Consider the following 20,535-nt stretch of genomic DNA (forward strand, 5'->3'; position numbering starts at 1 on the left):
GGTCAAATATGTTAAAAACTTTAAACAACTTCTTCTGAATAACCAAAATGCTCAGGGTGATGATATTTGGTCAGTAGCATACTAGGATCAAGGGCTACCAAGTTTGTATAAATGTATGACCTTGAATCATATTCAAGGTCACAAGGAGCAAATATGTTCAAAATATTTCAACAACTTGTTCTGAATAACCAAAAGGCTCAGGATGTTGATATTTAGTCAGTAGTATATGCTTGGATCGAGGAATACTTTGTTTGTTAAAGTGAATGACTTTGACTTATATTCAAGGTTATAGGGGTCAATTTCTTTTTAAATCTTTAAACAACCTCTTCTGAATAACGACGGGTCCCAAGATGTTTATACTTTGCAAGTTGCATCCTGAGATGAAAGGCTATACAATGTGTTCAACATAATGACTTTGTTCGACTTTTAATCACAGGGGTGAAATGTTAAAAAAACAACAACAGGGTCTTTTGAATGAATTTTAATCATAAATACTGATATTTTTCCTGTAGCTTTATTTTAGATCACTTTTAAGGTTACAAGTGTGAGTTTTATACCAGGTGAGCAATGCAGGCCCATTGGGCCTCTTTTTTAAAAATACGCTGGCACTGCTTTGTCCATGCGCGGAACGACAATATTATGATCGGAGTACTTTGGTTTTGATGTATATAGAGTCAGCTGATAACACAAAATTGTGTTTTAAGTTTTTTTTACAAACTTTGATTGTTATGTGATAAATAGAATCTTGCGTTCATGTTCATGTCATATTGAATTGATTAAACTCGTTTAATAAATTGATATGACAGTCGCCTGAAGGCTTGTGCCATATCAAACTATTGAGCTAGTTTAATAAATTCAATATGACATGGACACTCGTGTAAGATTCTCTATGTATGACACGTTAGTAAGAATTCCTTGTTCAACTATTCATCCTTAGTAAATTCACACTTCAGTCAAATAACAGATGTGGTTATTTTTATATCACTTTATTATGAAAATGGCCATATAACATAATTGCTTATGCAACAAATCAATTTAAGAGAAAGTGAAAGTATATGCCTATGCTTGTGTACTTCATTCTGGTGCTATTCCTATATAAGAACCTGCGTACAACACCTAATCATATGTCTACTTGTTGGTGTACTGTGTTCTGGTGTTGGTGTACTGTGTTCTGGTGTTGGTGTACTGTGTTCTGGTGCTATTCCTATATAAGAACCTGCATACAACACCTAATCATATGTCTACTTGTTGGTGTACTGTATTCTGGTGCTATTCCTATATAAGAACCTGCGTACAACACCTAATCATATGTCTACTTGTTGGTGTACTGTGTTCTGGTGCTATTCCTATATAAGAACCTGTGTACAACACCTAATCATATGTCTACTTGTTGACAGCCTCCTGTTCCAGCCACGCCCACAGTGTCCCCTCCAGGGTCTACGTTACGTCACAGAGGTAATGCATCAGGGGCGAGGGTATCTCCCCAGGGGCCACAGAGACTTCCTGCTCCTTACACACCTATACAGAGTGCCACTCCAGGTATTAGACCAGGTTCACAGCTAGGCATGACCCCAGGAATGCGGCCCGGTGTAACACCTGGTCAGCGACCAGGCATGACTCTAGGTGCAAACAGACCTAGTGCAGAGTGCACAAGTATTCGTACACCACAGATGTCCCGACAGGGTGGCTTGCGTCCACGCATGCTTATGACACCTATGCACAATGGTGTGTACACCTGCCTTATTGTTTTATTAAAATATTTACTTAGTTTAGAGAAAAGTAAATTAAAACATTATCCAGGTGAAAGGCTAAACAGGTAAATTTGTACAATAAGGTTATTTGATCTCCATAGGGTCTGCTCATGCCCTGTATTTCATTTCAAGATCCAAAATTGGTGGCAACAAAATGTGTAGAATATTGAATGTATTTCAGAGAGAAACAAAAAAACACCAATTTGTCTATTCAAAAAGTTGGAAATGAATATACATGTAGTTTCTGAGAGGGAAAAAAAATAATTTCTCCACCATTGTAAGAGTTAGGCTTTTGGTCCTATTTAATTACAGATAGCGCCTTTTTACCAGGAACTACTTTGAAGTTCAAACGTCAACTAACCTAGGGCTACCTCCCATTCTAAGTGTGGTATTGTTGCATGTCACTGCATGTTTGGTTAAATTTTGACAAGATTACAAGATGTCCAGCAGCTCACTCCCTTTAATTATCAAACATTCTTACTGCTAGTTAAATATGATATCTCAATACGTCAAATATTTCAGGCCATTGAAGAAAATGTGTTAATTATTTATAGTTTGGCCTAGTTCTACACACGACTACACGATGCCAGGTAACCACTAGATAATTTAGTGTTAGAAAATAGCTAACACACCTCTGATTGGCCACAGATTGAGCTGATTATCGATGCCAGGTAACCACTAGATAATTTAGTGTTAGGAAATAGCTAACACACCTCTGATTGGCCATAGATTGAGCTCATTATCGATGCCAGGTAACCACTAGATTATTTAGTGTTAGGAAATAGCTAACACACCTCTGATTGGCCACAGATTGAGCTCATTATCGATGCCAGGTAACCACTAGATTATTTAGTGTTAGGAAATAGCTAACACACCTCTGATTGGCCACAGATTGAGCTCATTATCGATGCCAGGTAACCACTAGATTATTTAGTGTTAGGAAATAGCTAACACACCTCTGATTGGCCACAGATTGAGCTCATTATCGATGCCAGGTAACCACTAGATTATTTAGTGTTAGGAAATAGCTAACACACCTCTGATTGGCCACAGATTGAGCTCATTATCGATGCCAGGTAACCACTAGATAATTTAGTGTTAGGAAATAGCTAACACACCTCTGATTGGCCACAGATTGAGCTCATTATCGATGCCAGGTAACCACTAGATAATTTAGTGTTAGGAAATAGCTAACACACCTCTGATTGGCCACAGATTGAGCTCATTATCGATGCCAGGTAACCACTAGATAATTTAGTGTTAGGAAATAGCTAACACACCTCTGATTGGCCACAGATTGAGCTCATTATCGATGCCAGGTAACCACTAGATAATTTAGTGTTAGGAAATAGCTAACACACCTCTGATTGGCCATAGATTGAGCTCATTATCGATGCCAGGTAACCACTAGATAATTTAGTGTTAGGAAATAGCTAACACACCTCTGATTGGCCATAGATTGAGCTCATTATCGATGCCAGGTAACCACTAGATAATTTAGTGTTAGGAAATAGCTAACACACCTCTGATTGGCCACAGATTGAGCTCATTATCGATGCCAGGTAACCACTAGATAATTTAGTGTTAGGAAATAGCTAACACACCTCTGATTGGCCACAGATTGAGCTCATTATCGATGCCAGGTAACCACTAGATAATTTAGTGTTAGGAAATAGCTAACACACCTCTGATTGGCCATAGATTGAGCTCATTATCGATGCCAGGTAACCACTAGATAATTTAGTGTTAGGAAATAGCTAACACACCTCTGATTGGCCACAGATTGAGCTCATTATCGATGCCAGGTAACCACTAGATAATTTAGTGTTAGGAAATAGCTAACACACCTCTGATTGGCCACAGATTGAGCTCATTATCGATGCCAGGTAACCACTAGATTATTTAGTGTTAGGAAATAGCTAACACACCTCTGATTGGCCACAGATTGAGCTCATTATCGATGCCAGGTAACCACTAGATTATTTAGTGTTAGGAAATAGCTAACACACCTCTGATTGGCCACAGATTGAGCTCATTATCGATGCCAGGTAACCACTAGATTATTTAGTGTTAGGAAATAGCTAACACACCTCTGATTGGCCACAGATTGAGCTCATTATCGATGCCAGGTAACCACTAGATTATTTAGTGTTAGGAAATAGCTAACACACCTCTGATTGGCCACAGATTGAGCTCATTATCGATGCCAGGTAACCACTAGATTATTTAGTGTTAGGAAATAGCTAACACACCTCTGATTGGCCACAGATTGAGCTCATTATCGATGCCAGGTAACCACTAGATAATTTAGTGTTAGGAAATAGCTAACACACCTCTGATTGGCCACAGATTGAGCTCATTATCGATGCCAGGTAACCACTAGATAATTTAGTGTTAGGAAATAGCTAACACACCTCTGATTGGCCACAGATTGAGCTCATTATCGATGCCAGGTAACCACTAGATAATTTAGTGTTAGGAAATAGCTAACACACCTCTGATTGGCCACAGATTGAGCTCATTATCGATGCCAGGTAACCACTAGATAATTTAGTGTTAGGAAATAGCTAACACACCTCTGATTGGCCATAGATTGAGCTCATTATCGATGCCAGGTAACCACTAGATAATTTAGTGTTAGGAAATAGCTAACACACCTCTGATTGGCCATAGATTGAGCTCATTATCGATGCCAGGTAACCACTAGATAATTTAGTGTTAGGAAATAGCTAACACACCTCTGATTGGCCATAGATTGAGCTCATTATCGATGCCAGGTAACCACTAGATTATTTAGTGTTAGGAAATAGCTAACACACCTCTGATTGGCCACAGATTGAGCTCATTATCGATGCCAGGTAACCACTAGATAATTTAGTGTTAGGAAATAGCTAACACACCTCTGATTGGCCATAGATTGAGCTCATTATCGATGCCAGGTAACCACTAGATAATTTAGTGTTAGGAAATAGCTAACACACCTCTGATTGGCCATAGATTGAGCTCATTATCGATGCCAGGTAACCACTAGATAATTTAGTGTTAGGAAATAGCTAACACACCTCTGATTGGCCATAGATTGAGCTCATTATCGAGTCAGATTAAGACATTTTTTCAGACCCAATATTTATGCCAAGACTTCTGTACGTGATACATAGTATAAATCCAAATTTTCGAATCATGCATCACATCAGATTAATTTTTTGTTCAAGTGAACTTCTTGTACACTGTGTAAAAGTGTAGGTAAACAAGTGTTCAGGGGCTGAAATTCCACCAACTTTGAGCCGCTTCCTAGCAGTAAGACATAGCAGTATTTTCAAAATGTAGGTTATGTAAGAGGACTGATTTTGCAATTCAAATGAGCAACGATGAGCCCGCAACTTAGTACTGTGTCCTGCCTAGTGACCCCTGTGAGTTTATTGCAGAGTTTGGAATCTTGCATGCTATTCTGTCCCATAGAATTCCGTCTCATAGAAATGTTTGTAAACACTCGAAAAGCAGCCTAGTATACCAACACTCTAATGGTTGTGTACTGAGAGTTATTGAATGTACTGGTACGATCGATACACTGGATGTAATGTGAGGTACATGTATCCATATACACAATCTACTTTTAAAATGAAATGTAGAACTAAAGCAATATGGTGTAAGATATTCAATCAAACAGTAACAGGTATAAACAGTAGGTTGTAGTATACATGTTAATTTATTTTGTTGGCCCAATTACAATTGCGATCTAATTGACACTTCTTGTTGACAATGCGTTTAATGTTGTTTAAATTAATTACCCTAATATTGATTCAATTGGTCAAATCTGTTAACATCTGCGAACAAAATCATCTAAAAAGCCTAAGGGCTAGAGCTCAGTATGCTATGTAAATTAACCATGCACATATTTCAAGGTAAAGTTTTCAATCTGACCGGGGTCAAAGGTCAGTTTGAAGTTGATATTGTAATCTCTTCATGACTACTACTCAAGAATAGTTTGCTAGATTCCAATTTAATTAACTATTAAGAATCACTGAAATAGGAAGGTTATATTTTGTTTAAATGTGGACTGTTGCCTTTCGTGGGTAGAGGGTTAGGGTTCCTAACAGGACAGGTTGATTGTGTTTATATTGAAATGACTACTAATTCATATTCACAGATTTCAACTTAATTTTATATTTGATATCACTGATAGAATAATGATAAAACATATGTTCAATGAAAAAGTGAAAACTGTGTCCCCATCATTAGAAATTCGCTTGGTCCCTAGGAAAGTACTGTGTCCCCATCACTAAAAATTTCCTCAATCCCTACCCCTAGGAAAATACTGTGTCCCCAACACTAGAAGTTCCCTTGGTTCCCTAGGAAAGTACTGTGTCCCCATCACTGAAAATGTCCTCAATCCCTAGAAAGGTACTGTGTCCCCATCACTGAAAATGTCCTCAATCCCTATGAAGGTACTGTGTCCCCATCACTAGAAGTTCCCTTGGTCCCTAGGAAGCTACTGTGTCCCCATCACTAGAAGTTCCCTCGTTCCCTAGGAAGGTACTGTGTCCCCATCACTAGAAGTTCCCTTGGTCCCTATGAAGGCACTGTGTCCCCATCACTAGAAGTTCCCTTGGTCCCTAGGAAGGTACTGTGTCCCCATCACTAGAAGTTCCCTCGTTCCCTAGGAAGGTACTGTGTCCCCATCACAGGAAGTTCCCTTGGTCCCTAGGAAGGTACTGTGTCCCCATCACTAGATGTTCCCTCGTTCCCTAGGAAGGTACCGTGTCCCCATCACAGGAAGTTCCCTTGGTCCCTAGGAAGGTACTGTGTCCCCATCACTAGAAGTTCCCTTGTTCCCTATGAAGGTACTGTGTCCCGATCATTAGAAGTTCCCTTGGTCCCTATGAAGGTACTGTGTCCCCATCACTAGAAGTTCCCTTGTTCCCTAGGAAAGCACTGTGTCCCCATCACTAGAAGTTCCCTTGTTCCCTATGAAGGTACTGTGTCCCGATCATTAGAAGTTCCCTTGGTCCCTATGAAGGTACTGTGTCCCTATCACTAGAAGTTCCCTTGTTCCCTAGGAAGGTACTGGGTCCCCATCACTAGAAGTTCCCTTGTTCCCTATGAAGGTACTGTGTCCCCATCACTAGAAGTTCCCTTGTTCCCTAGGAAGGTACTGTGTCCCGATCACTAGAAGTTCCCTTGGTCCCTATGAAGGTACTGTGTCCCCATCACTAGAATTTCCCTTGGTCCCTAGTTAGCTACTGTGTCCCCATCACTAGAATTTCCCTTGGTCCCTAGGAAGGTACTGTGTCCCCAACACTAGAAGTTCCCTTGGTCCATAGGAAGGTACTGTGTCCCCATCACTAGAAGTTCCCTTGGTCCCTAGGAAGGTACTGTGTCCCCATCACTAGAGGTTCCCTTGGTCCCTATAAAGGTACTGTGTCCCCATCACTAGAATTTCCCTTGGTCCCTATGAAGGTACTGTGTCCCCATCACTAGAATTTCCCTTGGTCCCTAGTAAGCTACTGTGTCCCCATCACTAGAAGTTCCCTTGGTCCATAGGAAGGTACTGTGTCCCCATCACTAGAAGTTCCCTTGGTCCCTAGGAAGGTACTGTGTCCCCAACACTAGAAGTTCCCTTGGTCCCTAGGAAAGTACTGTGTCCCAATCACTGGAAAGTCTCTCTTTCCCTAGGAAGGTACTGTGTCCCCATCACTAGAAGATCCCTGTTGCAATTTCGGTGACCATTAATGCTTTTCAGTAAATAGTTGATAAGGATTTAAAAGATGAAATGATTCCTGATCAACTAAAATATTTAAATCATTTTTAAAAGATAATGATTTCTCTGATAATTTCATGTATGCAGTTGCAAGGAATTTCCAGATGAACCAAGTTAGTGTGTAGAGAAATATTGCTAACATACTTGGGTATGTATATATTTAAGATAGAAATATCCACCCTGAGGCTACAGAATGTTCCTGGAGACTATTTAAGGAATGACCAAGATTTTGTTTCGGTATATACGGTATATACCAAAACAAAATCTTGGGCATTCTTTATAATTTGATTTTAAAAAAGAAGACAAACATGTTGTAAATGCACAGTTAAAGATTTATTTAATTTTTACGTAAACTAAACAATAGCGCTAAAAAAAGCAGCGTTATAATTTTGCATTCTGAAGTGTAAAAAGTAGTTCCGTCATCAGTTGTTTTTCTTTTTAGGTATATACAATATATACCAAAAAAAATATTATGGGGGAGATAGGCAAAATTAAATTATATGACTATAATATGTATATATGAATAAGATTGCAATAAATTACTTGGATAATAAAAGCAAGCGAAATAGATTGAAATGATGTCAAAGTTGTTGCAGCATGACGTCATCTCATTGAACCTATATTTGTTATGTATACTCTGTGAGACTCGGCTATCAGGACTTTGCTAATCTGATGGCTTGAATTTGTCGTAAGTCTGATGCATAAATGTATTTATTTCTGTACTTGCATGTGTTTTTGATGTTGATTTATTGTGTGAAGTTTGTCAATTTTTCCTCTTTTTTTTTTTAAAACTTGTTCCATTAAAAGAATCTGAAACGCAGTGTATTTACCCAAAGTCCTACATATCTACTGCACCCTTTCGCCAATAAGAGGCTGAGCTTAACACTTGCTACACAGTGTCACTGTAAAAACACCTTCTAATTTGAGCAGATATTTTCAGCACATCATCAGACGATAGGCAGTTCAAATCGTCTTTCATCCATGGTTCATCATTAATCATTCTTGTGTAGAGTTTGTAAGGCTTGCAATATTGGAAAAACAAGAAAAGGTCTTTAATGTCTGGTATATCTTTAACTCATTCACCCCTGAAACCGCATTTGACCGCTTCCAATTCAAAGGCTGGAATAGTTCATTATGAAATTTCAGGGGTGAATGAGTTAAAAGGGTGTATAATAAAAGCTGTTACAAATATTTCCAATCCGCACATGCCAAAAATAATAGTGCAAATTGATCGTAAATTCAAATCTTGCACACAATACCAGTTTCAACAAAGTTTCCAGACATGATTACTATCACCTGAAGTTGTGCATCCAGGTATTATTTTCTCATTCTGACCTTTTTTTACAAAGTTATGGCCCTATGTTGAAAAATCCTTGTCCGGACAACTTCTCCAAAACTACTGGGACAATTTCAATAAAAGTGTTCAAGTTTGATAACTACCACCTGATGTTGTGCATCCAGGTATTTTTTTCCAACCCTTTATAATGGAGTTATGGCCCTTTGTTGAAAAATCCTTGTCCTGACAACTTCTCCTAATCTACTAGGCCGTTTTCAAGAAAGTTTACAGATATGGATATAACCCCCTGATGTCGTGCATCAGGGTAGTATTTTTTCATTTCAACCCTTTTAAGGAGTAATGGCCCTTTGATAAAAATCTTTGTCCTGACAACTCTTCCTTAACTACAAGGACAATTTCAGCATAACTGGTTCATCTGGGCAATCATTATACCTTAGTTAGCCTTTGGCTTACAGTTCTGGTTTATATAGGAGCAGGGGAAGGGGGGTATTAGTTAGCCTTTGGTTTACAGTTCTGGTTTATATAGGAGAAGGGGTATTAGTTAGCCTTTGGTTTACAGTTCTGGTTTATATGGGAGCAGGGGTATTAGTTAGCCTTTTGTTTACAGTTCTGGTTTATATAGGAGCAGGGGGAGGGAGTATTAGTTAGCCTTTGGCTTACAGTTCTGGTTTATATAGGAGCAGGGGTAGGGGGGTATTAGTTAACCTTTGGTTTACAGTTCTGGTTTATATAGGAGCAGGGGTATTAGTTAGCCTTTGGTTTACAGTTCTGGTTTATATGGGAGCAGGGGTATTAGTTAGCCTTTTGTTTACAGTTCTGGTTTATATAGGAGCAGGGGGAGGGGGTATTACTGTATTTGGAAAAATGGTGAAGCGCATAGGGTAAGAACAAAGTTTACTGAAGGGAAATTTGAATTTAAGTGAAAGATCCTATACATTGCTTTCAGCTTTTAACCTTTATGCTATATATGACTTTAGGCAGGACCCCCGGGCCTCCTCTGCCCCGACCTGTTCTGCCTCGGGAGAGGAGCACCACAGATAGACTACTCGAGTACCTTGTAGGAGATGGCCCTCAGAACAGGTTCGCTCTCATCTGTCGATACTGCCACAGTCACAACGGAATGGCTCTCAAGGAGGAGTTTGAGTATTTAAGTGAGTAGTATATCAATGTCTGCCAGACTTCATTTGGAGGTTAGCAGTTTTATCTCACCTCGTTCGTCTGTTATACCTCCCTCTGCCTGTCAGCAATTCCTTCAAATATCTTCTTCCAAGGAACCATTGAACGGAATTTTATTTACAAAATTTGACTGGGAGCACCTTAAGGGATGGAGATTCAAAACATATAACTGGAGGAGCTAAGGGGCCAAACAGGGGTAATTTAGCCATATCTAAAACATATAACTGGAGGAGCTGAGGGGCCAAACATGGGTAATTTAGCCATATCTAAAACATATCTCCTCTGCAACAATGCGATGGATCTTAAACCTATTTTGTTGGAAGCATTCCCAGATGATGGGGAATCAAATGTGGTAGTATTACTTTATACCAAATGCAGCCTTGGTATTGTAATTTTGTTACTTGCAGTATCTACTACAAATACTGCCCTGCTGCCAATTCTATTTCATCGGTGGAATAGTTTATCCAACACATATGGAATAGTCATGACAAGACACTCGAAAAACATGCTTGTCAGTTTTCAAAACTTTGCATTGATTTCATTGTTTCAAAAGAAATATGTATAGGCTAAATTTTCTCACATACTCGAGAGGGATTAATAGAATCTAGATTTGTAGTTTTGGGAAATGGAAGTTCTACACAATGTAGAATTTGGAGGTCAGAACTGAGGTTTGCTGAGGTGGTTTTGTCACCAACTTCTTCACCTGACAGTTTATTTTCTATATAACCAGCACCTACATGATGCTATGATCTATTTTGAACATTGTTGTTTCCTTTGCTATTCTTAACTGCTTTTCTCCCATATTTTGTCTCAAAATGGTGATTGTTGTAATTTTCCGGTAATCCTGGTATCATTGCTGTTACCTCTGAATGCACACTGACACTGTAAAACTGAGTTTCCTATAATGTAATATGTACCCTCCCCTGTTTTGTTGTAGGCTTTCGATGTTGCTATTGCTACCAGATGAACCTAGCTAAGAAACAGAAGCCTTATGCTCCAAAACTAGACACTGTGACAGCAACAACTGGAGTTCGACCGTTACAAAAGCCTTCAGGAGCAGGTAAACAACCACATCTACCTATACTCTATACTGGGGTCAGGTAAACGACCACATCTACCTAGAGCTATACTGTGGTCAGGTAAATGACCACATCTACCTATACTCTATACTGGGGTCAGGTAAACGACCACATCTTCCTATACTCTATACTGTGGTCAGGTAAACTACCACATCTACCTATACTCTATACTGGGGTCAGGTAAACTACCACATCTTCCTGTACTCTATACTGGGGTCAGGTAAACGACCATATCTTCCTATACTCTATACTGGGGTCAGGTAAACTACCATATCTTCCTATACTCTATACTGGGGTCAGGTGAACTACCACATCTACATATACTCTATACTGGGGTCAGTTAAACTACCATATCTTCCTATACTCTATACTTGGGTCAGGTAAACGACCACATCTTCCTTTCTCTATACTGGGGTCAGGTAAACAACCACATCTACCTTTACTCTATGCTGGGGTCAGGTAAACGACCACATCTACCTTTACTCTATGCTGGGGTCAGGTAAACTACCACATCTACCTTTCTCTATACTGGGGTCAGGTAAACGACCACATCTACCTTTACTCTATGCTGGGGTCAGGTAAACTACCACATATACCTATCTCTATACTGGGGTCAGGTAAACGACCACATCTACCTATCTCTATACTGGGGTCAGGTAAACTACCACATCTACCTATACTCTATACTGGGGTCAGGTAAACGACCACATCTACCTATACTCTTTACTGGGGTCAGGTAAACGACCACATCTACCTTAACTCTATACTGGGGTCAGGTAAACTACCACATCTACCTATACTCTATACTGGTGTCAGGTAAACTTTACTCTATACTGGGGGTCAGGTAAACGACCACATCTACCTATACTTTATACTGGGTTCAAAAGGTACACTTGCTTTGCTCCTTCCAACCTCGTATTTCAAGGCTTACCGTAGGATGAGTCTTGTTCAGTCTTGAAACCATTCTCCTTTAAATGATGAATCAAATTGATGTCAAGTATGATGTCGAATTTCAAACTGACGAAGGGAAACATTTGGACTTTAGATAAGGTATTTCTGATAAGGGGATGTGCATTGATTATAGATGTTTTGAAATTCAGAAAACTTGTTTAAAAAGATAGCACTAATGTTACTTACACACAATTTGTAAAACATAACCATTTCATTAGGACATAACCCATTCAGCCATGAAATTTAGGTCCGTTTCATTTGTGATTCTCAATTCTTTAACTCTTAATTTCATAGATATTGGATTTGTCTTCTGTAGATTTTTCAAAGCATGATGATGAAGAAGAAGAGGAAAGTGAAGAAGAAGATAGTGAAGAAAGCTCTGAGGAAGTAAATGGTGATGATATTGCCACAACCAGTCAGCATAATACAGAGTCAAGTTCTCAGGAAGGAGTAGCAGAGGCCAGGGGTCAGGCAGAGGCCAGGGGTCAAACAGAAGTTGGAGGTGAAGAACTAGAAAGTCTCACCAGTTCAACAGACAACATTGAGGAAGATATGGAAGTAAATGGAGTGCATGTTTTAGATGAAGAAGTGGGAGTAGAATCAGAGAATGGGGAGAAAGTTGAGGAAACTAAGAAAGTTGAGGAAACAAGAGTTGATGAAATCCCAAAGGCAGAGGCAGCGTCAGAGTAAAATAGTTATGTACTAAGTCATTCAATGAGGGCTAAATGAGTGTATGGGGGAGGTGGAGGGCACCTGTAATTAACATATTGTGGGCAGTGGGGCTAAATCCAGATCTGCCTACCATGCCCTATATTAGTCTGTTTTAATACTTGTTGGGTGGTGGGGCCTCTGAAAAAGTGCCCCCCATCCCTCCCATACTGTTAATTTTGGAATATCCAAATATTCAGCACCAAGTTATTTCACGTTCTACTGCCTGATATATTTGTAGGATATTTTACCATACCCTTTACAGGCTAAACGTTCAATACACACTGTCAAACTAGAGTCTGCCCTGTCTAAATGTTATCTACATCGACCAAATCCAGAACTCTGTAAACTGGCCATGTTACCTAGTCCCAGTGCTGTACAGTTAAGAAGGTGAACTCTGTGAGAAAAATTATAATATTATCTCACCAGCAAACATAACTGAAAATAATTAAAGAATAGAAAGCAGGATATAATTTCGAGTCAATAACAAGAAAATGGTGATTTGATGTGTCATCAAAATCTGATAACTGGATGAAACGAAACTCGTGCAAGAAAAGAAATTGTTTACACTGGTCCCATTGGTTACACAGATTACCGTTTGCTACACAGGTTACTGTTGGTTACACTGGTTCCCATTGGTTACACAGTCCCCATTGGTTTCAAAAGTTACCATTGCTTACACAGAGGGGCCACGGTGGCGAAGTGGTGAAGGCATCTGACATTCTGCTACCACTAGCCCTCCACCACTTGTCCATGGGTTCGAGGCCTACACGGAGCAGTCGCCAGGTTCTGGCCTTAGATCAGGGTTTTTTCTCTTTCCTCCACCACCAAAACCTAGCGCTTCCTTAAATGACCGTAGCTGTTATTAGGACGTAAACAAAAACAAACCATTGTTTGCACAGGTTACCATTGGTTATACAGGTACTTTTTGGGTCTTTGTTCTGCACCATTGCTTCTGTTTTGAGTAGGGAGAACAGCAGGACACCAGGCAGTCATGATCAGGATAAAGGTGTCTTATCACTATGTTCTTTCTTAGATTTTTCACGCTGGTTCCGTTACTACAGTACTATATTGTACAGTACTATTACCATTACACCATTAATGTACAGTACTATAACCATTACACCAATAATGTACAGTACTAACTATAACCATTACAACAATAATGTACAGTACTATTGCCATTACACCAATAAGGTCCAGTACTATTACCATTAAACCAATAATGTACAGTAATATTACCATTACACCTATAATGTACAGTACTAACTATAACCATTACAACAATAATGTACAGTAATATTGCCATTACCCCAATAATGTACAGTACTATTACCATTACACCAATAATGTACAGTACTATAATCATTACACCAAATAATGTACAGTACTATAACCATTACACCAATAAGGTACAGTACTATTACCATTACACCAATAATGTACAGTACTATAACCATTACACCAATAATGTACAGTACTATAACCATTACACCAATAATGAACAGTAATATAACCATTACACCAATAATGTACAGTACTATAACCATTACACCAATAATGTACAGTAATATTGCCATTACACCAATAATCTACAGCACTTTTACCATTACACCAATAATATACAGTACTATAACCATTACACCAATAATATACAGTACTATAACCATTACACCAATAATGTACAGTACTATAACCATTACACCAATAATGTACAGTACTATAACCATTACACCAATAATGTACAGTACTATAACCATTGCACTAATAAAGTACAGTACTATTACCATTACACCAATAATGTACAGTACTATAACCACTACACCAATAATGTACAGTACTATAACCATTGCACTAAGAAAGTACAGTACTATTACCATTACACCAATAATGTACAGTACTATAACCAGTACACCAATAATGTACAGTACTATAACCATTACATCAATAATGTACAGTACTATAACCAGTACACCAATAATGTACAGTACTTTAACCATTACACCAATATGTACATTACTATAACCATTACACCAATAATGTACAGTTCTATAACCATTACACCAATAATGTACAGTACTATAACCAGTACACCAATAATGTACAGTACTTTAACCATTACACCAATATGTACAGTACTATAACCATTACACCAATAATGTACAGTACTATAACCAGTACACCAATAATGTACAGTACTATAACCATTACACCAATATGTACAGTAATATTACCATTACACCAAATAATGTACAGTACTATAACCATTACACCAAATAATGTACATTACTATAACCATTACCCAATAATATACAGTACTATGACCATTACCCAATAATGTACAGTACTATAACCATTACACCAATATTGTACAGTACTATAACCATTACACCAATAATGTACAGTACTATAACCCTTACACCAATAATGTACATTACTATAACCAGTACACCAATCATGTACAGTACTATAACCATTACACCAATATGTACAGTAATATTACCATTACACCAAATAATGTACAGTACTATAACCATTACACCAATATGTACAGTAATATTACCATTACACCAAATAATGTACATTACTATAACCATTTCACCAATAATATTCAGTACTATTACCATTACACCAACAACCTGTTTAACATTCAATTTGATATTAATAGGAGTGTTTCAATGTTTTAATGGTGTAAGCATGGTACCTGTGATCGTAAAGATGTGTTTGTCCAGCACCAATTAAATCAGGGTCATGGAAAGAGGCAAAAACTGTCCTACATCACCTTGATTATGAGACTGTATGTTCTCTTTTATATTATTATCCCCCGCTTTCACCGAAACGGGGGATATTCATTTGGGTTTGTCCGTCTGTCTGTCACGCTTCGTTTCCATGCAATAACTACAACAAATGTTAACCGATTTTCTTCAGACTTGGTCACAGGGTTAAATGCCTGAAGGGGTTGGCCAAGTTTGATGACCACTTTAATCGGACTCCATTTGGCCGAGTTATGGCCCCTTGATTAACGAAATACGTCATTATCTGCAGTTTCTGCTTAATAACTCTAGCAAATATTAGCCAAATTCCTTCAAACTTGATAACAATGTTTGTGTTCCTCTGTCTTTCCACCCATCTTGGGCACTCTTTGGTTTTCGTGTGATAATTGCTGTAGATATTGTGCAGATATTTCAACCAAATTCCGTATGCACATCTGACTCATTCTAAGTTTGCCAACCGATGTGATTTGTGCATATTTACGGATAATTAATGAAGTATAAGGCTGCTTTTTTTCTTCAAAATTTCAAGCTATACATTTTTTCTCAACAGCACGATACTCACATGTTTAAACCTAACCTCAATAATGTTTACCTAAAATATGTCCTGCAAGCGGGGGATATAGATTCCACGAATTTGCTTGTTTATATTGCTGACTATAACAGTGTATAACTGTAAGATTATGACTGTGTTACTAACAGTGTATGACAGTTACAATGTATGACAGTTTTATAACTGTTATAGTGTATGACAGTTACAATGTATGACAGTTTTATAACTGTTACAGTGTATGACTGTTACAATGTATGACAGTTTTATAACTGTTACAGTGTATGACAGTTTTATAACTGTTACAATGTATGATTGTTATATTGCAAACTTGTGCTGACTATTTCTACCGTATGGCCTGTATACAGTGGGAAAGTGATGGGACTCTCTACCAAATTTCGAAGTTATTTAACTTTATGGTGCAATTTTATTATTTACATGCATGTATTGATTATTAAGGTGTAAGTATCAGTGTGAAATAGAAATCTTTTCATGGAAGCATTGTATACATGGAACTTATTTATTGTATTGTTTGGGTGTTATTGTAATGATTTGGGAATGTTTTATTGCATCAAACTGTTTGAAATTTAATCTTTAAACACCATTTAGTGGAAGAAAAAAAGGCCCATTTAAAAAGAAATAAGTTTTGTGTTGTGTGGCGGTGTTGGTTTGGTGTGTTGAGTACAGGTATATTTCTGTAGTGTGGAGTATTCTATATGTAAGTTTGGTTACCTGGTCAGGGGTCGACACTAACACTAGTCCGCTAGTCCTGGACTAGCAGATTTCAGTGTGAAGTCAGGGGTCGACACTACCGCTAGTCCGCTAGTCCTGGCCTAGTAGATTTCAGTGTGAAGTCAGGGGTCGACACTAACACTAGTCCGCTAGTCCTGGCCTAGTAGATTTCAGTGTGAACTGTCTTCACACTGAAATCTACTAGTCTAGTACTAGCGGACTAGTGTTAGTGCCGACCCCTGCTGGTACATGTATATCATTAATGGTTTGGTGTTGTGTTATGTCTACATCTGATATATGTGCCGGGCATATAATGGTACCCAAAATCTAGTCAACGATTCATCCACACTAATGTTTATGTCGTCTTTGATTCTGCCAGACTTAGACAACATGAATATCTTAAATGTTTGGAGTAAGATCCCATGATATGAAGTAGAGCATTAAGTTAACGCTGTACTATTACAGCTTTGTGGTCTTGTCTTACAAATTTATCATTATAATCTGCGGGTAAAATCTTTGAATTGTGCAATGTTCATCAATGTGCTTATTATCAATCCACACGCTTAAACATCCATTCTACATGATAATATTCATATCAATTACCTTTGGTTATGTTTGTTCCCAATAGAAACGAACAGTGCTTGTATTCCTATGTGTTTGAATGTTTTATTCATCAATAATTTCATATTTAAGAACAGTAAGTTTTATACATGTATATAAATGTAAACTTGCAGAATATTTTTGAAAACATACCAAAAAGTAAACATATGACAATAGTTAATACATACCGAGACGGAGTAAGTTGTTACCCCCGTACAAATTGCTCTAAAAGGGATAGTTTTGACAAGTGTGTTAAACACCTGGTGTGGGTTTGTATCGTAGATTTCGCATCTGTGCTGTAGTTGAGCATTAAGCTTTGGGATCACGGATCACTCTACTTTTACTGATATAGGATGTAATGGAAATGAAAAATGTGTGAGAATTTTGTGAAGAAAGTTTACCAACAGCATTCATTAGGTAAAAGTACAACATTCTAGCCTTTCCAATGCAGGTATAATGAGCTTATGTCACACTCTGAATTGTTTAGGAATTCATGTTTATTTTTTTTACTTGATCTTGAAAAAGATGTGGAATATTATTTGGTATACTTCAAGAAGTAATGTTTTGGTAGAAAATTTGTCGTCTTTCCTTAAAAAATGTATCTTTAGTCTCAACAGAGACTCACATGTTGACACCCATCACACAGCTGTATATAAATAGGTAGAGTATTAATTAAGCCCACCACAGTCAACCAATCACCGATCAGGCATAATGTTTTGAAAGATATTGTTGATGAAAAAATTACAATACAGTGTCACAATGTTGTGTTAATGTAAAACACTTGAAGTCTTCCCCAAAGTCAATAGTGGGATTTTTTTTTTTTTTAAATTGATTTCTTTCATTATCTTAATTTAAATTTGCGAACAGTATTCATACGTTTCTGAAGTCTTTATATTGAAATATTCTCTAACAGCATTCCAAGGTTATTCAGCTTGTGACATCTACATATATTAGAATATGATAAACACCTTGGCCTATACATTATATGATGTTTCAGTGATAGCTACACTTATTTATCATTTAAATATCTATGTAACAAAAGCTTTTCACAAAATATTGTGTTTTATGATACAGAATGTAATATTCCGAGCTATGTACACTTGGGCAAGTAATGTGTACTTGATAATATGATATTAACAATGCTTTTCCCAGATTTGTTACAAAATGTTTACCAAATGTTCTCCCAATTCCCACCTTTTTGTTGAGTGTAGACCGTTAAATATTGTAAACAGATTCCTATTGGATCCTGTCAAACAGTGCTCAGCAATGTCAGTCTCCTTTCTAATATTGAGATTTTGCATTTTAATTTATATGAAAGGCTCCAAGTCACAATGAAAAGTGCTAATATTTATTTATACATTGTATTTCATTTGCAATCTTTTGTCTGTCTGTTAGACCTTTCTTTGAACTCATTCAGGTCTAATTACAGCCAAATTTGGTAGGAAGGATCCCTAGGTGATGTTGTTTCAGATTTAAGGACTTCTTGGGGCCATAAATGGGCAAAAAATGGTAAAACTTGAAGTATTGAAAAAAATGTTCCTGTAACAGACCGTCAATCAGATGATCTTAGTATGTAGCACCTGTAGTACAAAATCATAAAGGAAAACAAGTTCTGACTATAAGAGGGTGCACTTTGGAATCCAGTTTTCAATATTTGACAGTTTTAACTGTCAAATATCTTCTTTAGATGAACCAAAGATCCTAGAGTCATGATATTTTTCCAGTAAATCCTGGCATGAATTGCTAAAAAGATTGCAAAAACAATGACCTTTACCTTTATTCAAGATCAGAGGGGTCAGATTTGTCAAAATACTCAGACTGTATTTATGATATTCTAAAGAGTCCTGATATATTGCCAGTAGTTTGCTAGCATGGAGTCGTACAAAATTTGTAAAAGAAGTGACCTTAATTAACCTTTAGTCAAAGATGATTTGAGTTTTATAACTGTTAATGTCGGTGAATGTGCGTTTCTATCATTGTTTGTATTAATGAATGCGAGTTCTATATTGACTGTTAGAAAATAAAAAGTGTTAATTAAGGCCTTTGTTACACCTTCACAATACTGGAGCAAAAACAATTCCACATATTACAAGTACTGGACAAGTAGACGGTATCCTCTACTGATATAGCCTGAATTGTATTTCTATCTGTTGTGTGTATGTGTACAAAATATAAGAGTGGAATGTTAGTGAAGGAGCGTTGTTGATTATAATACTACGGCTCGGTGTGTGTATAATTAAATGATATTTATGTGATACATATGAAAATTGTACAAGAAAGTCATAATGCTATAAAGTCAATATTCATAACTACTGCAAAACCGTTAACTTTATCAGACATCTGATATTTTTTAGGGAATTAATATGGACACTTGAATGACATGTTTCCCATAAAACAACATATAAGCAAAAAGAATGTTTACATTGAATGTAACCCATCAATTGAAAGATGAGATGTTAGGTACATTCATGACAGCCTAACAACAGGACACTGATTGTTCACTATCACAATGTGTGTGTTTAGTCAGAAGCTGATACAGTAGATATACATATTTCAGCACTTTCTTATGCATGCTAATTATACCCTCCGCAACGGAGTTAGGGGGGGTATACTGGAATCAGGTTGTCCGTCCGTCTGTGGATGCAATGTAGTACCGTGTACTCCTCCTAAACTACTGGATGGATTTCAATTAAATTTGCTGATAACAATCCTTGCAGCTTGGAGATGTGTGCGAAGTACTTTTCATAGGGTTATCTCCCCTTTTCAGGAAGTTATGGCCCTTGGTTCATTAACCTTCTCTAGACCATGACATTGTATATAAAATGCAAGAACTTTTTAACTTTTTATTCAATTCCTTCCAAATTTGGTATAGTAATACTAGAAGCAATAATGTTTAACATTTACATATATATTTTGGTTAGGTTTCAACTTTCCGCGTTTTGAAAGGTCAAAGGTCAGGAATGAATTACATTACTGAAATGGCTAAATATCTCGGAAAGGGAAGTTATTTTGTATATTCATATACATTAAAATATTGTAGGCATGAATGCAATCTACACTACTGACAGCTTTCAAGGTCGTGGGATCAGAGGTCAAAGGTCACATGTAAATTACGTTACCGATATCGCGGAAACAATAGGTATTTACATAAAAATAACCTAG

The 20,535-nt window shown here is 37.5% G+C and overlaps 1 protein-coding gene across 2 annotated transcripts in view; it reads left to right on the forward strand.

The window, feature by feature from the left end:
• LOC110460341 (protein lunapark-B-like) overlaps nt 1-13,823 on the forward strand; it is a 25,383-nt gene extending 11,560 nt beyond the window's left edge. Inside the window, exons 7-10 of one of the 2 annotated variants that reach the window (XM_021513199.1) lie at nt 1,398-1,725; nt 9,784-9,957; nt 10,920-11,042; nt 12,329-13,823. In XM_021513199.1, the coding sequence (XP_021368874.1) occupies nt 1,398-1,725; nt 9,784-9,957; nt 10,920-11,042; nt 12,329-12,702 (999 nt within the window). In that variant the 3' untranslated portion in view covers nt 12,703-13,823. The remainder of the gene's footprint in view (nt 1-1,397; nt 1,726-9,783; nt 9,958-10,919; nt 11,043-12,328) is intronic. The other variant, XM_021513201.1, reaches the window with a different exon arrangement.
• The last annotated feature ends 6,712 nt before the right edge of the window (nt 13,824-20,535 follow it).

Source organism: Mizuhopecten yessoensis, unplaced genomic scaffold (genome assembly GCF_002113885.1).
Source record: "Mizuhopecten yessoensis strain PY_sf001 unplaced genomic scaffold, ASM211388v2 scaffold10359, whole genome shotgun sequence".
Taxonomy (NCBI): Eukaryota; Metazoa; Mollusca; class Bivalvia; order Pectinida; family Pectinidae; genus Mizuhopecten; species Mizuhopecten yessoensis.